The sequence below is a fragment of the Eriocheir sinensis genome, chromosome 2, assembly GCF_024679095.1.
Source record: "Eriocheir sinensis breed Jianghai 21 chromosome 2, ASM2467909v1, whole genome shotgun sequence".
In the NCBI taxonomy this organism is placed as follows: domain Eukaryota; kingdom Metazoa; phylum Arthropoda; class Malacostraca; order Decapoda; family Varunidae; genus Eriocheir; species Eriocheir sinensis.
Window position 1 is genome coordinate 10,121,926 of NC_066510.1, and position 20,061 is coordinate 10,141,986.

Genomic DNA, 20,061 nt, shown 5'->3' on the forward strand with positions numbered 1-20,061 from the left:
CAACAATCGAACAGGATAGTGAAGTCACAGCTGCACTCAAAAACCCGGATCAGAGAAGGACGGCAAATGGGTGACTTAACTTCTTCCTTGGAGACCCTTGGGTGGCGAGGCGGGCAAAGACACCAACACATTGGTTCGATTCTGGTGCTGTTAACCAATTTGTCTATTCTTGACTTATAATCACTTACCTGCACCGGATAGAGTAAAGTCACAGCTACCCCACTGAACTGTGTCAGGGAAGGAAGGCAAATGGGTGACTTGCCTCCTTCCTTATAGTACCTAGGGTAGCGAGGCCAACAATAATGCCAACACGTTTGATTGCAGTGCTGGGTAGCAAGCAACTTGTCTTCACCCCTAAAAGGCGGGTGGCAGCTTTTTCCGGTCTGCCTTTTTTCCATGCTAATTTTGAAGTTTGCAAGGGGATTTATGGGTCAGTGTGACTCCTTGGCTGCAACACAACTCATCCACACCATGCTCAGTATTCCCATGACTGTAACAATGGCAGGAAGTTTTTGGTTCTTCCTCATCTGATTCTGCGCCCGAGAGGCTGTGACTTTAAACTAGTCATGTATCGGATATCCACATCCAAATCCACATTTCTGATAAATGAAACAACATCCACATCTGCATTTGTGATGAAATAAACATCTGCATCCACACCACACAAAGAGGGTGTTGTGGATATATTTTATTCATTACAGAGTCACAGACTTAGAGATCACAATGCAGACTACAGAGTACAGAGCTTGCAAAGTTGAAGAAAATGAATTAATGCATGTTAATTTTCTACTAAAATCACACCTTCTATTTATTTCCTTTCAAATTTACACAACCTAATGTATCAAGAATTTTGTGGAAGGCCAGAAGGAATGAGATAATTTTACATAATAACTATGTAGTATGTATTTATCATGTAAATTTGTAAAAGCCCCCCGCCATTCACGGTTTTACATACACAGAAATCACAAATTAAATATGGACTGAAGTAATTTAACACTCACTCTGTGGTTGGTTGTGGTGAGTGTGAGTGCTTAGGCGGTGGTGGTTGGCAGGTGAGTGGTGTTTTTGAGGTAGTTATCGGTAGGAAACTATGAAAAAATGCAATGCGATGAGTACGATAGTTTGGCAACATTGCACTCAGCCTGTGGCATCAGTGTTTACTGGGCCCTTGAAAGGTAAGAACGCCGTATTGCTCGTCTTCCATCCAGCCATCAAGTATTAGTGAATTCTCGTCTCTCCCCTTTGTGTTAATATTCATATGTATATCCATAAACATCCAGTATATTATTAATTAATTTGAGTGTTTGCTGGGCCCTTGGAAGGTCCATTTGTTGCTGTTCGTGGCGGTACGCCCGTGCAAATTTTATACCCGTTACCCCACTGCCATTGCTGCAGTCTCCGCAATGTTTGTTTACTCCTCAAAGCAGTAGCCTCGAGTCTCTAAGAAGGACCAGTTCTGGCAGGTCCCAGTAAGTATCAAGGATTTTAAATGTATAATATTGGGATTTAGGGCCGTTTTCACAGTCACTTTTCTTTGTTTTGATCATTACCCATGAGTGGCAATCGCCACTATAGTATTTCCACATGAAACTGGTCAATGGAGTAGTGGCGGCTGAGGGGTTAGCCCCGCCTTGCACCTTGCCACACACACTCAACACATCTCGCTTCCTCTGCAGCCACCACTACGCCATCAGCCACTTTCACGTGGAAATACTGTAGCGGCGGAAATATGGGATTCCCTTCTGTTCCATATATATATAGATATATATATATATATAGAGATATATATATATATATATATATATATATATATATATATATATATATATATATATATATATATAAAAACCAAAAACTCTTTCATTAATAGAAAATGCCAAGACCTTGCTTTCTCTAACTCTTCCCGTGACTTCTGGCATCTAGCCAAAAAAATCTCCAACACTTCTTCATCTTTCCCTCCACTCCTCGGTCCTGACAGCAACACTGCCGTCTCATCTATCTCTAAGGCTGAACTCTTCTCTCAAACTTTTTCTAAAAACTCCACTCTGGATGATTCTGGGCATATTCCTCCTACTCATCCCCCCTCTGCCTCTTTTATGCCTGTTATAAAGATTCTTCAAAATGATGTTTTCTATGCCCTCTCTGGCCTCAATCCTCAGAGGGCTTATGGACCTGATGGAGTGCCTCCTATTGTCCTTAAAAACTGTGCCTCCGTGCTGTCACCCTGCCTGGTCAAACTCTTTCGCCTCTGCCTGTCAACATCTACTTTTCCTTCCTGCTGGAAGTATGCCTTCATACAGCCTGTGCCTAAGAAGGGTGACCGCTCCAATCCCTCAAACTACCGTCCTATAGCTTTACTTTCTCGTCTATCTAAAGCTTTTGAATCAATCCTTAACTGGAAGATTCAAAAGCACCTTTACACTTATGACCTTCTATCTGATCGCCAATATGGGTTCCGCAAGGGGCGTTCTACTGGTGATCTCCTTGCCTTCCTATCTGACTCTTGGTCATCCTCTCTTAGCCGTTTCAGTGAAACCTTTGCTATTGCGCTGGACATATCAAAAGCTTTTGATAGGGTCTGGCACAAATCTTTGCTCTCCAAACTACCCTCCTACGGTTTCTATCCTTCTCTCTGTACCTTTATCTCCAGTTTCCTTTCTGACCGTTCTATTTCTGCTGTGGTAGACGGTCACTGTTCTTCCCCCTAAATCTATTAACAGTGGTGTCCCACAGGGTTCTGTCCTATCTCCCACTCTCTTTCTGTTGTTCATTGACGATCTTTCCAAAATGAACTGTCCTATCCATTCTTACGCCGATGACTCTACTCTGCATTACTCAACTTCTTTTAATAGAAGACCCACCCTACAGGAACTTAACGATTCAAGGCTGGAGGCAACAGAACGCTTAGCCTAAGACCTTACTATTATTTCCGATTGGGGCAAGAGGAACCTGGTGTCCTTCAACACCTCAAAAACACAGTTTCTCCACCTATCCACTAGACACAATCTTCCAAACAACTATCCCCTATTCTTTGACAACACTCAGCTATCACCTTCTTCAACACTAAACATCCTCGGTGCCGAGGACCAGACTTCATTCATCAATTTCCTGCAAATGCCACCAGCGACGTTTGATGAATTGCTTGAACGTGTGGGTCCCAGGATAACAAAGAGGTACACTGCATTCCCTGCAGTGGCGTAGCTAGGGGGAGGCAAGGGGGGACATCTGCCCCCAGGCACAGCAACTGGGGGCAAATTGATGTTACATAATTACGATCGAATTTCATAATTATATGTTTTCCCCTTTTAAATGCACTTCCCATTGATTAAGCTCCAACATGATCAGTTATTAATTTTGTTACGGAGATGCGTCCTTGTGTGAAGAAGGAATAACTCATCTCGCCCATGTCGCGTTATGTATCCCCTTACCGCTGTCTCGCCACTTTTGGCCGGGGATATTTGGTTTCACTACTGCCCAGCACCACCGCTGCGCTCGATGGTCACTTGATGGTCAGCACAACCAGCACCACAGGCAAGACAAACCCTTTGCTTTCTCTTGTTGTGTGGCTGACGAAGTCCGTTCAACATAGTCCTAGTTGTCTTGGCCAGAAACTTGGCGTCACACCTTGCACTGGAGGCGGTGAGGAACTCTTGTGAGCCTCGGCTGGCCCCTCACTGTTCTTGTTTCTCCCTTAAAGCTACAGCGCTTTGATGCTGTGACTTTCTGTCAAGAGGAGTTCATCGATGACCCCTGGTCTCCTCTCGAAATTCAAAACATCTGTAATGTTATAGGTGCAGTTACCCCTTTTACCCGCCTACCAAGCATTCCAAGCAGCACCATCTAGCCAAGAAGAATGTCTCTGATGGTGTAGATATTCAGATCACACAGACCCCATGGTCCAAACTAAGTGGTCTGTCCTTAAACCGAAGAGGAATCCTAAAGCATTCAATGTCACCAAGTCTTTGCATTCTGACTTGAGTGAGTATCAAGTGAAAGGAGAGGGCAGATATTCTTGCGCTACAATGCTGGTGGGTAAAATTCAGTGCAGTCTGGCTTTCTTTGGTTACAGTTTTGTGCCGTGCCATTATTTCACGTTCGGACATATGGCAGTGATCAAAAACAATTTGGGTTCATTCACATTCATATTGTAACCCATTGGGTATTTCGATATTCGATGAGTTTCCTCAGAGGCGATGATTTTCAAGAGAGAACGGCCTAGGGGATGAGAGCCTGTCGTCGTAAGGTTTGTTGCTTTATGGAAGAGATCATCTTTCTTACACTCCATTGCCCACCTTCAAACTTTGCAACATCCCTTGCATGGTGGGGATACCAAAACTGTTCCGTTACCATTGATGAGGTTTCAGGACCCACCCTACTACTAGTGTAGTGCTCTGTGAGGGCCGTCAACAATTACGATGCTAGCTTGATAATAATCCTCGATACACTTATTCAAAACGTTGTAGTGAGTGAGTGAGTCTTGATTGCTTTCATGAATAGGATACTGCTGTCCTTTTAATAAACTTGGCATCATCATAGACACTTGGCCGTGTTTGGGCACTACAATATTTCCAACTCCTTGAACATTTAACACAATCTGTCTTTGAGTATAAACACTAATCAATAGCCATGACTGGTTATGTTACGAATTCTCGCAATTTCGGTTTGAAAAACTACACAACACTGGTCATTCACATAGTGTTAGATTTCAGACTTCTTGTATCACACACAATTTATAGATTTCTTCTCAGCCATATTGCACTCCTTTGATTTATTTTTGCCCAATTATCCTCGCAAAACGTGACACAAATCCCTCAGGCCCTTGGCCCTGCCAGCCATGTCAACACAGCACTTTCCTCGTGACGCAACACACATCCGATCACGATCACGACCACGACCACTCACTCACTCCATCACTATTTCGGCATGTTCTCAATGCGGTCTAACTAAACTTGGAAGTCGATTTATTCTTGAATGAGAAATTCAAATTACTATTGTTGTCTTAATTATTCTACTTTATTCATCCACTTCATACCGTAAAAGTATGCCACAAGATGTAGGTTTTCCATGTTCTAAAACTATAAATTTTTTGGGAAACCATAACAGACCCCTTTATGGTTCATACTTTGTCACAAGGTGGCCAGGAGTGGGCGCAAAAACTGACTTTGTCCCCGGGCGCTGAAAACCCTAGCTACACCTCTGATTCCATGATCTGCTGGAGCCTGGACTGAAGCTGGCCCTCACTCTCCGCCACCTTGCCTCCGGACAAAAATACTCGTCGTTGAAGTTCTCGTGGAGGGTCCCGCACAACACCATCTCCGTGATTGTGTGGGAAGTCTGCCAGGCCATCATCGACAAAAAAGCATTGGGAAATCACTTAACTCGACGCAACATGCTGTACCATGCTGGACATTCGCAGCTCACACGCTATGGGCTCGGTATACACTTGCTAGAGAAGGCAAAAAGTTCGACGTGCACTGACGGGCTGGCCAAAATCAGCACACAGCTCATACGTCGTACAACACGTCGTAGTGTGACAGGGCCATAACTGGTGTAATGCCACAACAAAAATAAATACATCTGTTAAAAGCACATGTTATATTTTCTCATCTTTTTGACTGCTAAAAGTTTCATGTGCAATATTACTTTCAACTGATCTTTTTAATAAAACTGTCATAAAATACAACACTTTTAAACCCTGAGATTATTAACCCTTAAAGTGCGGGCTTGTTTTGCCGTGCCTGTCCTCCCACGCAGGCATATTCAGGCAAAAACATATCTCATTTCAACCTTTTATATGAGGACCCCCGAGCTCAAGGGGGCATATGCACCAGCACGTAAGTTAATTACGAGTAAAAGGCTTCCAAAGTCAAACATAGTTTACACAATGAAAAACACACAAACTAATATTATGATACATCAAAATAAAGGTCTCGAGGAGACAAATTCAGTGATGTACCATATTTCACAGTGTATAAGGCCCACCCCAAACTTTAAGAAAACAATTTTGGAAATAAAAAAAGTTCTTAAAATGCTCAGAAATATGTACGGTTAAAGAACTTTGACGATGTACAGTTTCCCGAAATTTATATATTTTTGGTGTAACCTGTACTGCTTGAACTGACAACTGTGCTTGAGTAAAGCAATGAAAATGGCGGTTGGGTTGATGTTGTGAGAAATACATCCCCGTAAACATACTGATGATGCACAGCTTCTGAGATCATAATTAGCATATTGTTCTCACCAACACTCATAGGTTATGACAGACAACTAGGCAAGACACAATTCACACAGTTCTGGTGACACGTGGCATGCAGCTGTTTGCTATATGGGTGTGGTTGTGTGGCTTTCAAACAATGCAAATGGCAGCCGGGCTGGTGCTGTGTGAAATATCTCCTCATGCATACTGATATCATAATTAGCATATTATTCTCACCATCACTTTTTTTTTTTTTTTTTTTGAACAGAAAAGGAGACAGTTCAAGGGCATGGAAAAAAAAGGAACCAATATTGAAAAACAAGCCTGCTACTTACTGCTCCCAAATAGAGTACACAGGAGTGGCCAAAAAGAGAGGTCAATTTCGGGAGGAGAGGTGTCCTGATACCCTCCTCTTGAAAGAGTTCAAGTCGTAGGCAGGAGGAAATACAGATGAAGGAAGATTGTTCCACAGTTTACCAGCATGAGGGATGAAAGAGTGAAGATGCTGGTTAACTCTTGCATAAGGGGTTTGGAAAGTATAGGGATGAGCTTGATTAGAAAGTCGTGTGAGGTGAGGCTGCGGGAGGGGGGGAGGCATGCAGTTAGCAAGTTCAGAAGAGCAGTTAGCGTGAAAATATCAATAGAAGATAGAAAGAGAGGCAACATCGCAACGGAATTTAAGAGGTAGAAGACTATCAGTAAGAGGAGGAGAGCTGATGAGACAAAAAGCCTTAGACTCCACTCTGTCCAATAGAGCTGTGTGAGTGGAGCCCCCTCACACGTGAGATGCAAACTCCATACGTATACTACATACGTATAGGTTATGACAGACAACTAGGCAAGATACAATTCACACAGTTTTGGTGACACGCGGCATGTAGCTGTTTGTCATATGGGTGTGGTTGTGTGGTTTTCAAACGATGCAAATGTTAGCCGGGCTGGTGTTGCGCGAAATAACTCCTTGTACGAGACTGATGATGTACAGTTTCTGATATCATATTTACCCCATTATTCTCACTAATATTAATAATTAATAATGAACACATGGATATTTTTTTTCCAACATATTTTTTTATGTAGCTTAATGCTCAAATTGGCAACAGTGCTCCTTAGTCATACAAAGCAATACTAATGGCAGCCGGGTCGTGTCGGCGCCCAACAGAAAAGCGTTATAACAACAAGGCATGGGCGATCCTCCACCGATTTCATTTTTGTATAGTAGTTATTTGATCGCCCTGTATTCTACGGTAACATATTATAAGACAGGTATGGACTACAAAGGATCATAAACAATAATAAAGGTAAGTTAGCAGTAGTTATTGGACAAGACGAAAAAAAAATTAAAACCCCAAGGAAAAAAATCAATAAAAATTTGTACCTTCGCCGTATAACGTGCAGGGGTAAACTTTCAGGCATTTTTTATGTGAAAAAGGTGTGCATTGGACGCCACGAAATACGGTAGGTGTTTTGTGTGAAAATCTGGCTATAATTATAAAAAACACACTCAAACACCACATGTTTATTTTATGTACGAGTGTTTATTATCCAATTTATTGAAACTTGGTAGAGCAATCGTATGTAATGTAACCAATAATCCCTGAAAGTTTCAGATCAATATTCTGATTATTACGTGTTTTATGTTTTTTTTTTTGGTGTTCATGTTTAACTGTGTTTTATTAAGACAATAATAAAAATAATAATTGTTGTATATCAAAACTAAGGCTTATTAATAAGTAATAACATGGTGTGTGTTTTTTCATCACAATATATTTTATTGATAAAACACCACGACAAACCAAACAGTGTTTTATTTAATAAGCATGTGTATTATCCAATTTTATTTAACTTGGTAGGGTAAATGTATGTAATGTATCTATTACACAGTAAAAATTTCAGAGCAAAACTCCAATAATAAATCACTGTTTTACATTGTTTTTTGTTTTTTTTTCATGTAACAGCTGGTGCGTCCTGACAGAATGCCGGTGGCGTGTCTAATGACGCGGCATAGTAACTTGGCTGTGATTGGCTGAGCGCTAGGATGTAAACACGTGGGACCATAGCCGCACGCCTATTGGCCGGCTGCCTCAGGACTGTACACCCCTACACCATGGAGATTGTGTACCTCCTCTTGATCAACGCATGTAAAAATTCTTGACAATAACCCGTATGGTTAAGGGGCCTAAAAGTTAGAAATCGCTTGATTCACTTTCACACTTGGGTAGAAGGTGCTTTCACCTAGCGGAAACCAATGCTAACTCAAATTTGAGCTTGGTGGCGCATACGCCCCTTGAGCTCGGGAGTCCTCATATCTTCATTCCTACTTAACTTATGTGACTGAATGAAGTATCATTGTAAAGTACATACCCTTATCTGTCCTTTGACATTAAGCTGAAGACTATATGACCATTGGTAGAGCGAATAGGAATACTGAAGTTTGATCATTGAAAGCACATTATTATAGAGTATAAACAGTTTTCCACACCTAGTGGACTTCCCTTTTATATATATATATATATATATATATATATATATATATATATATATATATATATATATATATATATATTTTTTTACGTGTACACCTATAGCGCCAGTAGGCTCTCTTGAGGGGCCTGGATGGTAGTCGGCCCCAGCCCGTCATGGCACAGGCAAGTGTTTATAGTGGCGCCATTTTCTCTTGGCTCATGCTGCCCCCTGTTACTCGTTTTTGATTCACTTGGACGATTTCCTCTAGAGTCTGGGTTGATGGGTGGTCTTCAGGACAGCATGTGGGTAGTTTTAAGCCACTCAATGGTGACTGAAAAATCCGAGGTTGTAGCGTGGGGATTCGAACCCGCGTTGTCCATCACGCAGTGAATGTGGGCCCAGCACACTACCACTCAGCCACCGCCTACCCTTATTTAGTAATAAAAAGCATAACTTTTATACAGTTTATGTGAAACACACTCCAAAAAACTTAACTTCCAGGCCTTCTTGATGCCCTTGATGGGTGTTGAGGTCAAAGGGCCTCCATTCATTGGAAGGTGAGAAGAGGTGGGATGTCTAGCGGACATCTTCTCAAAGCTAGCACAAGGCGTACACAGACCAATAATTAGTCAAGAGAGCATGGTTGGGTAATATTTAAAAGAAAACGACATTCTTACTCTACTTCAGCATAAACAAATTAAATTTGACAGTGCGCTAATTAATAAAATGCCTTGTCAACACCCGCGGTTTAAGCCCAGGCACCAGCTGTCGACTATTGTCGACACCCGCGCATTAAGGGTTAAAGTCCTGGAAATATGCCCACTGAATTTAACTTTACATTCAGCACACAACCACTGATGAGAGTTGAAGCTCTTCTACATCGATATGTCAGCTCCTTTTCCATGTATCCCCTCTACTTCCCTAAATGTATTCCCTCTTGATTCCAATCAGTCTCTGTAATTACCTTCTGGACTTTCACACTCTTCCCATTCTTCCATCACCCTGCGCTCTCTTCTACTTATGTTTCTTTCCTATTGTTTCCCTCATAACAACACTTCCCTTTTTTTGCAACACTACTCACTTTTATCTCCCCTTACACTCACCTGGAAAAAGTCATATTTGAGGAAGTCCCTCATTGGCTTGTAGGAGGGAATGCTCCACCAGGCATTGACATAAATGTTGAAAACAGTCAGCCACAGCACCAGCAGAAATGCACTTAGCTTGGTCTTGTAACCCACTGCTACCAGAGCCATTAGCAAGCCACCAATGACTATTTGGAATATCTGCAAAGTCAGGTTCAGTGTGAGAAGGTTAAATGTATAGAAGTAGGAGAAAAAAATCATTAAAAAAAATAATAATAAAAAAATAAAATAATAATAATAATAATTGACAGTATTGTAATACGGAGTACATTCGACCCTCGATTTCCCAGACTAATAGGGGGGAGTACCTGTCCAGAAATCACAAAGGTCCAGGATCAGAAATAGTTGCAGTCCGGGGAAATGGCGCATTCACTGATGTTTACAACACTCAGTACTATTTACTAATAAATGATTCTTTCTATTACAGTCAAGTTATATAAATATGAAATATAATTAAAACAATCTAAACTACAAGCAGCTGCTCGGTTGATAAATGTAAATATACAGACAAAAATGAATGTCACAAGCAGATTACTGAACCCATTGTGGACATTTCATTGAAGACACATACAAAAAAGCAATACACAAATAGCAAATAAAACTAAAGGAATTAAAAAATAAACTCTGAAAAAGAATAAGAAGCTTAGTGAATTAGCAAACCCATTGTGGAGGCAATATAACGATCACTGCCACCACAACAACACACGGGGACCTACTGTAGTGAGTAGCGAGTGTTGCCGATATTCACCGGGAGAAGGAATCTCTTGTATGGCCAGACTTTTGTTTCTATGCCCAGACTTGGCTAAACATATTGCAGTGATCCATAACACACACCATTTTCTTTCTTGTTTTACTCCACCTTCAATTCTTCAGTCTACCCTTTGACTCACCACGTTCTCTTTCTCTTCTCCCACTCTCATGACACTATTCCATTTCCTTACATCAACACATTTCCAAGACATTTCCTTCTATTGCTATGGGTCACTACATCATATACCTATACCTCATCATCACTTATATTATAACAAGCTGTCCTTTGTACATGATAACACCAAATCGTTAGCACTGTAAATATTACCGTAAATAAACTTTTGTACATATTCATTTGCCATTCATAAAACATGTAAATACTCACAAATAAACTTCCTCCACACAGAGACACGCCAGTCCTCGTCGATGGACCAACTTGGTCGGCTAGATTTCGATCGCCGATAGTCGGTCTCTCAGCACCCTGCTACGGGCCGCCTTTGGCAAAGGCCCATGCTCCCTCGTGCAGGGAGGGAGCAATCTTTTCCCTCTTAACGGACCTCTTTGGACGAGGGCCCATTCCCCTAGTGATACTTGGGGATAAATCTATATGTAAAAAAAAAAAAAAAAAAAAAAACTCCATAATGGAGTCACCAACAGGCTACAGGTTTTTTCTTAAACCTAGAGACAGCTAAGCGGAACCATACAGCCCAATTCTAGCAATTGGGTATCTGTCTTGAAAGCACACAAGCAGCAATGCTTGGCTTTCAAGTAGCGGTCCAGGAGCTTGCAACTCTTGAGGTCAATCAGGAGATTGCAATATGTCACGAAATCGGCGCCCAGGATTGGTTGTGAAACTGTTGCCATGTAGAAGGTCCACTCAAACGACCGCCAAAGGTTGAGGTTCAGATGGAGCATTTGTTTCTTAAAGACAGGGATCCCCGTGCCATTGGCTGCACAGAGGCAAGCGATGATTGGTAGCGACCTCTGGCTTGGTGTGGTGGGGAGAACGCTGACTTTGGTTCCAGTGTCGATGAGAAAGTTGGTGCGGGAGAGTGGATCGAAGATGTGGAACAGCTTCGAGGTGGGTTGGCGGACGCTATGCGCCGTTAGTGCCCACCAGGGCGGTTTCGATGAATCTTGGGAGCTGCAGGGAGATGTGCACTTCCTGGCATCCTTGCTGAACCTCCTGTGGTAGCAGCAGATGCCAGGGCCGTGTGTGGGGGCTACTACTGGAGGTGGAGCTATGGCAGTGGTGGCGGGGTGATGAGGAGTGGTGATGTGGTGACGAGGAGTGACTGTGCGGTGAAGAGGAGTGGCTGTGCGGTGACGAGGAGTGGTGGTGTGGTGACTAAGAGTGGTGTTGTGGTGACTAGGAGTGGCGTCGTTGGCTCTTTATGTCCTCCTCGAGCATGCTGACCTCCATTTGTAGCTTGGACACCTTGAAGGGGCATGTTAGGGCAGGGTCGGTGATGGTTGTAGAGGCCTTGGCTGCATCTAGAGGTGCTGGCAGTGTAGCCAGGGGCTGCGGCAGGATGCCGAGAGTCACGTCAGGCATCCCGGAGGTGTACAGAGTAAAGCACCGAGCACTGAACTACGTCGGGGAAGCACTGACTACCGACAGGGAGCACTGCCGGGAGGGGCGTCATTGAACACGCTCACTCACTCAGGGGGTTAAGCCGTGGGCGTCACTGCACTGGTGCTGGCTTGTGTCATGCCAGGGGCGTCACTGTACACGCACTCACTGTTTTTTGGTGTCACTGCACAGTCACTGTTTTCAGTGTCACTACACATTCTGCGGGTCAAGAGGAGGCGCTAGCAGTTGCCATGGGCCACAGGGGCAGGAGGCTGGTGTGTTGGGCTGGCGAAGGAGGGAGGTGGCCGTTGGCGCGGGGTGGCGGCCAGACAGGCTGAGGTCTGAGGAAGTCACTGGTAGGAGCGGGTGGCTGAGCTGGGCGGGGCAAGGTACCAAAGCGAAGGTGAGACAGCATAGGGGTGGCGTTGGAAAGGCTGGCTGGGCTGGGCTAGGAGTGGCGAGGTACTGCTGCGAGCAGGGGGACACCTATGTGAGTGCGGGGCTGCTTGTTGAAGTCCTTGGGGTGGCCCGAGGCAAGGTGGCGTGGGGTTAGGGCAGGAACCTCCATGCGAGTCTCTGGTGGCTGGTGCGGGGAGGGTGCGGTGAGCTGCCAGAGCCTGCTGGTGGCGGAAGAGCCTCGGGAAAAGTTGGAAAGTTTCGTTTAGTCGGCGCAACATCTGTGGTCATATGCCGGAGAGAGACAGAAGGGGAAGGAATTATAGGAGAAGGGAACAGATTCCAGGAGACAGGACACAACCCCTGATTAATACTTGGTACCTATTCACTGCTGGGTGGACAGGGGCATAGGGTATCGTAAAAGCTGCCCAAATTTTTCCACTCCGCCTGGGAATCAAACCCAGGCTCTCTCGGTTGTGAGCCGAGTGTGCTAACCACTGTACCACGAAGCCCCAGAAGAGCCTCGGGTCACGTGGGACGGCCGGAGGCTGGGCGCAGCCTGCTGTGGGCCGGCGGGGCGGATCCTCCAGGCAGGGTGGTGGCGTGGTGCGCGAGGTGGGGCGCAGACCATGGCCGGCACTGGCCTGGCAGTAGTGATGGTGATGCGGGCAGTGGCGTAGGGTCAGCACTCAGCGGGCCATACCTCGAACTCAACTTCAGAGGTCACCAGTTGTAGCGGCAGCAAAGGCCGCTACTTGAAAGCCAAGGATTGCTGCTTGTGTGCCTTCGAGACAAATACCCAACTGCTAGAATTGGGCCATATGGTTCCACTAAGTTGTCTCTAGGTTAAAGGAAAAACCTGTAGCCTGTTGGTGACTCCATTGTGGAGGAAGTTTATTTGTGAGTATATACATGTTTTATGAATGGCGAATGAATATGTACTAAAATTTATATACAGTAATATTTACAGTGCTAACGATTTGGTGTACATAGGACAGCTTGTTATAAGTGATGATGAGGTATATGATGTAGTGACCTATAGCGATAGAAGGAAATGTCTTGGAAATGTGTTGATGTAAGGAAATGGAATAGTGTGATGGGAGTGGGAGAAAAGAAAGAGAACATGGTGAGTCAAAGGGCAGACTGAAGAATTGAAGGTGGAGAAAACGAGAAAGAAAATGATGTCACTACAATATGACCAGCAACCACCAGACTTAGCTGAACCCAAGATTTTTTAACCTGTATTCTACTGCAGTTCCCAGCCTAGACCAGGCATGTCTAAATATTGCAGGACCACAGACTTTTTCCAGGAAATCTAGTATCTAGAAAATTGCAGTTCAGGAAATCCAGGGTCAAGTGTATTAAAAAAAAATATCAGGGTAGGGGAAGGCTCATATGAATGAGTAACAGTGCACTCAACCACCCGAGTTGTTTCCTTCTTTTCCTCTCTGAATAATATTTCTCTCTATTGGACGTACCAAGCCACGAGTGTTAGTATACCCTTAACCTTAGCCCTCCTACGTGTTTGATGAATGTGGTGTTCCTGTAAGGCAGGGAGACAGGTGTCCTGGAGGTTGAGCAATGTCATAGTCATGAGTTGCATCTAGCAACATACCTCTTTGATCCCTTATTCCAGCCAAGACGAGCTGCCTCTCCTGCCTTGGAGAGGTCAATTGACTAGTCTGCATAACCATGAGCTCAGCACCAAACACTATTGTCAGGTGGTGGGTGCATATATTTTCCAGCTACCCCTGGGGCTGCTGGACTTATTAGCAGGAGTGAAAGTAAGATTAGATTCTTGCAGGTACTGTCTCTCCAAAAGCGTACCCCTGTGTACCAGATGTAGACGACTGTATATCTCTTCCTGGTACAGCGTACCCCTGTGCATGCGACACTGGCTGCCACTCGTCTCATCCAGAACCCATGAGAAACTGAGAACGCGAGCCACTAAGGCAGTGCTGCCAATTCTGACGGACGAAAATGCGCGAGATTGGGTATCCAAATCCGCTAGAAATCCACCAAATATAATGAGCTACTTTGCAATACGAGCATTTCATGTTCACAAACAAATCCTATCGCCTGGTAGGTAGCCAGGGGTGAAAGTTGTGTCTTCAAAAGCGTACCCCTGCATACTGGCGGTAGACGGCTGTATATCTCTTCCGGTATGGCATACCACTGCGTACCGGCTTACTTTCACCCCTGCTTATTAGCCCAATTACCAGCCTGTGGAGGCTGGGGGTGAGGGAGAGTAAACCATTCACAATTATTTCTAAGGCATCAAGTACAGGTAGTTTATGAGTTATGAAGGAGTTTGGGACTGACAGACTGGTCGTACGTCAAATTGGTCGAAGTTGAAATTTATCCTTAGGTAAAAAGTGCCTTTGCAGGATCATGGGGTATCACTGGAATTACCATGCTGAACCAGTGATTACTTCGTGAAACTAAAGGCCTGTTACTGGCTTAGTCCATGAATACCTCTACAGCTATGTGGGCATGTGGCATGCTTCCCAGACGATTGTTTCTGTAAGAGACAACCCTGAGTGGACGAGACCAAGGGGACACCCACGTAACTCATGACTGGGGCAAGTTGATCAATCCTGCCAAGAGTGGCTCAGCATGGGAAGGATAACTGCATGGGAGCTTGCTCAGAGGGATTGTTGGGGGTGGAGGTGGCAGGTGAGTAAAGCAATGCGCCCCCTGGTATATGGTCCCTCATTTTTAGTTAGTATTAACCCACTGGACCTGTGATGCATGTGATGTGTTGATAAAAAAAGTAATCAAGGGATCAGCAATGCCTGTGATGCGTCACCCACTACCAAGTTTTGTGGCGCTGTAATGGAGCGGCCTAGGTAGCTGATTTTTGGAATAGACATGTAGGCGGTATGAAGGAACACTATCCCAAGTGGGTAACTCGCTACATCCATGCTGCACACGTGCACACACACCCCACGCAGGTCACTGCCCTCAGTTATCGTGTTTCTGTGAACCCATAAACAAGTCTGGCTGTTGTTCATCTCATCACACCTACAACCAAACATACCACCACATTAACGTGGCAACAGCTGGTGGCCTGCCCTTACACCCCAGGCACACCAAGTTTGAAACACCAGGCCTAGCAGGTGACCTTCAAAAGTTGCTGGGGCATTTTCTGATGAACTTTACATTATGACTGATGTTTTTAACATATCAATATACAGTACCCTCCTGAATTTCACGCTTGCTTCATTCCGAAGGTATAGCGCTAAACTCGAGGATCACGAAACTTGGGGTATTGGGGGGGGGGGGGAAATAATAATAATTTGTTCTGATGCTTGGAGAAGCTGACTATTTTTTTTTACTTTACTCCTTTGTTTTCTCAAAATACACACCTTGGAAAAGGGAAGATAATGGGAAGTGAGAACGGGTCGTTTAGAAGCCTCAGTTGAAGGCGGCTGCTTTACAATTGGTTGGCAATTCTGAAAACACGCTTGTGATTCGCTGTGAGTCCGATGACATCATCGACAGCGCTCACCCAATCAGCAGCCTCACTGCCTTTAGGCAGCGTCACACTGGCCGTTGTCCTAAAACCGTTGGTTGGTTGGTTCATAAGCTAGTGTCACAATTTCTTCTGAAGTTAATTTGATAGTTAAATCAATAGTTCGTAGTTTTTACTGCGGGCCATAAGCACACGTCTCTGTAAATCCCACCCTAGCATGTCTGAACACAGTCACTCAACTGAGGGAGTCTAAGGCTGCTGGTGTCAAATTGGGCCTTTTTCCTACCAGCACTGTATCCTCAACTGCTCTCTTCACATGTCCAAACCATCGGAGTCTTTCCCCTCTGAGCACTGTTTCCAGGTCGTCTACTCCACATCTGTCAGCTACATCTGCACTGGACACCCTATCTTGCCACCTGATCCCCGCCATATACCTCAGCATTCTGTGATCACTTGCTCTCAATACCTCCATCAATTTTCTAGTTAGAGCCCATGTTTCTGCTCCATACAACATCACTGATCTAATACACGCTTGATACACCCCTGCTCAGCTCTTTAGAGGGATTCTACTATTCACAAGTAGACTAGCCACCTTCCTCCACTTTAACCACGCTGCTGCCACTCTCGCTCTCACTGTCCTCTCCACTCCCGCCTCACAGTCCAGAACATCTTTCAGATAACAGAAAGGTTCTACATCATCCAGCTTTCCTCCATTCACCTCTAGTTCATCCCTCTCAGTTCCTTGTCCTTGCTGTCTCCTTATGCAAGCTGGGCATGTAAAATTCTGCACTCCTCTTACATTTCTGAGGCCTGAGCATCTATGGTGACACCACTGCCTGCAACATGTGCTTCCCACAGCATCCACATGGATATTTTCCTGATTTAATCTTTTCTCTTGCTTCCTTTCCAGTCACCATGTACTTTGTTTTTTTCATATTAGTTTTCAAACCTCTCTCCTCCATTCCTTCCTTCTATTTATAAAACTATTCTTTCACTTCTTCTGTCGTCTCTGCATTTACTACCAAGTCATCTGCGTACAGCAGCTCCCATGGTGCCTCTCCACTAGCTTCCTTTGTTGCCTCCTCCATTACTGTTATAAACAAGAGCAGGCTAAGGGCAAATCCCTGGTGAGCCCCACTCCAATTTTGAACTCATATGATGTTCCCACTACTGTTTTCATTCTTGATTTTGTACATTCATATAGTCCCATCACCAATTCAACCAATCTTTCTGGTACTCTTTGCCTTCTCAATGCTCATCTTATAATTTCCCTTGGTACTCCGTCAAATGCCTTCTCTAAATCTACAAAAACATGATACAATCTCCTTCTCTTCTCCATCAACCGGTGATTCTCAAAGTGTGTGCTGCCATGATCTCCTTGGTGTGCCGTGAAAATTTGGGTCAACGTGTTTCCCGGTTAGTCCTAAATTCTTACCATCCCGACTTTCGTGCATTATGACCCCGAGTTTCATGCTGCTTTGACATGTACGGGTCACATCAGCGTCTCGCACGTTACCCTAAAAGGTAGTATCACACTGGACGTTTTCCTCCAAACATTGTGGCTATGATGGCAAAAGAGAGAGAGAGAGAGAGAGAGAGAGAGAGAGAGAGAGAGAGAGAGAGAGAGAGAGAGAGAGAGAGAGAGAGAGAGAGAGAGAGAGACTTAATAACACGTTAACCGCGTTTGAACTTCCTGCCATCTCCTCCCTGTCGCGTTTGGTTCAACTCGGCGCAGCCTCAATCCCATGCGAGCCCCCGACTCGAGAGGTGGTGTGTAGCTTTACTGGTTATGAGTCCCTCTCGTGAAAGGTGAGATAGAGAGGATGAAAACAAGGAGAAAGGAGAAGGGTGTGGGGAGGGAGGGTCAGAAAGGAGTCAGGGCAGGGGTTTGGTCAGGACATGACCTGATTCAGGTCAGGTCATGTCCATACCTGTCACACACACACAGAAGGTGAAATGAGAAGGATGTGCAGAGGATGGGGCAGAAAGGAAAGTCAGATCAGAGCTTTGGTCAAAACATGACCTGACTCAGGTCAGATCATGTCCTGACTTGACACACACACACAAGGGGAATGAGAATGATGTTAAGAGGGAGGGGCAGAGAGGAGAGTCAGATCAGGGCTTTGGTCAGGATATGACCAGACTCAGGTCAAGACATGACCTGACTCTCCCTTCTGCCCCCCCCCCAACACTAATTTCCCCCCTTATGTGTGTGACCCACACCTGGAAAAGTTGCTGGTTGCCCAAGCTGCCGCCAACGTTGTGGGAAGAAAAAGGCCCAGTGTGATACCAGTTTACGGACAACCGGCAACTCACTCCCGGATGGGCGTACGGGCGTTGCCAGTAGCCACAACGGTTAGAGGAAAACGGCCAGTGTGACACGGCCTCAAGGCAGTGAGGCCGCTGATTGGGTGAGCGCCGGCGATGACGTCATCGGACTCCCACGAATCACAAGCGTGTTTTCAGAGCTCAGCCAATCGTAAGGCTTCATCTGAGGCTTTAAAACGACCCGTTCTCTCTTCCTGTTTTCTTCCTTTTTCCAAGGTACATATTTTGAGATAACAAGGGAGTAAAGGAGGAAAAAAAGTGAGCTCCGGGGGGCAGCATGAACCAATTATAATGGCACCACTATAAACAGTTGCTTGCACCATGACGGGCTCGAGGCCGACCATCAGGCCCAGATGGATAGTCTACAGGCACCATAGGCCACATGTAAAAAAAAAAAAAAAAAAATAAATAAATAAATAAATAAATAAAACTAAAAACTCCACGGGTCGGAACAAATATGCACTTTTTCAGTGTTTTCAATACCTTGAGTTTCGCGATCCTCGAGTTTAGTGCTGTACCTCCGGAACGAAGCGAGCCCGATATATCTCAACAAACCACTTGTGCCAGGAATCGAACCCGTACTTTCTGAATAGAAATCAAGGCGCAAACCAACCATGCCACCTGATGAGCTAAAAGACTTCACGCCAGAGGTTGCATTTAAGCAGCCAACCTGACGCCCCCACCCTCTTACGAGGAATGAAAGGTTGATTTCTATTCAGAAAGTACGGGTTCGATTCCTGGCACAAGTCGTTTGTTGAGATGTTTTTCTGTCGGTTAAAGATAGTTCCTTGATATATATATATATATATATATATATATATATATATATATATATATATATATATATATATATATATATATATATATATATATATATATATATATATATATATATATATATATATATAGTGATTAATGCAAATGTGAGACTGCTTCTGTAACACCAAATATCTAACAAGAACAGCCCTCAAGATATTCTACAACTTACAGATGAAGTATAAACACACTAACATCAGAGTGACCTTGAGGGCCAAAACTCACCTGCATCACGGAGAATTCAAATCTGACCAGGGTAAGAAACATGAACACGAGCAGGATTCGTCCCCCCAGCATAAGATAGGTCTTGGGCTTGTTTTCCCCTAGAGAGGGAACACCAGCAAAAATTGAACGTGCCTCCTTCTTGCTTTCTGCTAATACTAGAGCAAGACCACCGACCAGTGCCAGGTTACGAAACAGGAACTGCAGATCCCACAGTATTTGGTAAGCAACAGTCTGAAATAGAACAAAAGCATTTAATATCAATCTTGTGCTTGTTAGCATGTAATCCAAGCGCTAATACTTGAAAGATTGTTGGTCAAATATAATTCACTAGTAAAACTGTGTATTCCAAATAAATATTATCCCCCATATTGGGCAAAATTTGATTATAATGATGGCTGTCATCATTCAGTCATAATAATAATCATAACAATCAGTCAGCAAATAATGCCTGTGCCACCGGTAGGCTCTCTTATTAGGGGCTGATGGTTGGCCCCAGCATGTTGTAGTGCGGGCCCGGGTTCGAATCCCAGCTGGGCAGCCAGCCTGCAGCTCACCCAGCTGTTCATCCTCCCTTTCAGGCTGGTCAATAAATGGGTACCTGGGGAAACCTGGGGAAGGTAAACTGTGGTAACCCAGATGTCACACTGGCCTTGTGCCCTGGGGTGATATACTCCCTCCCACCAGAGGCACAAGG

At 44.5% G+C, this 20,061-nt stretch overlaps 1 protein-coding gene across 2 annotated transcripts in view; it reads right to left on the minus strand.

Moving 5' to 3' along the window:
- LOC126999164 (surfeit locus protein 4 homolog) overlaps nt 1–20,061 on the minus strand; it is a 37,258-nt gene that overhangs the window by 2,629 nt on the left and 14,568 nt on the right. Inside the window, exons 3-5 of one of the 2 annotated variants that reach the window (XM_050861502.1) lie at nt 19,368–19,598; nt 9,766–9,945; nt 1,750–9,259 (exon numbers count right to left, since the gene is read on the minus strand). In XM_050861502.1, coding sequence (XP_050717459.1) covers nt 9,254–9,259; nt 9,766–9,945; nt 19,368–19,598 — 417 coding nt within the window. In that variant the 3' untranslated portion in view covers nt 1,750–9,253. Of the gene's footprint in view, nt 1–1,749; nt 9,260–9,765; nt 9,946–19,367; nt 19,599–20,061 lie in introns of those variants that run through there. The other variant, XM_050861495.1, reaches the window with a different exon arrangement.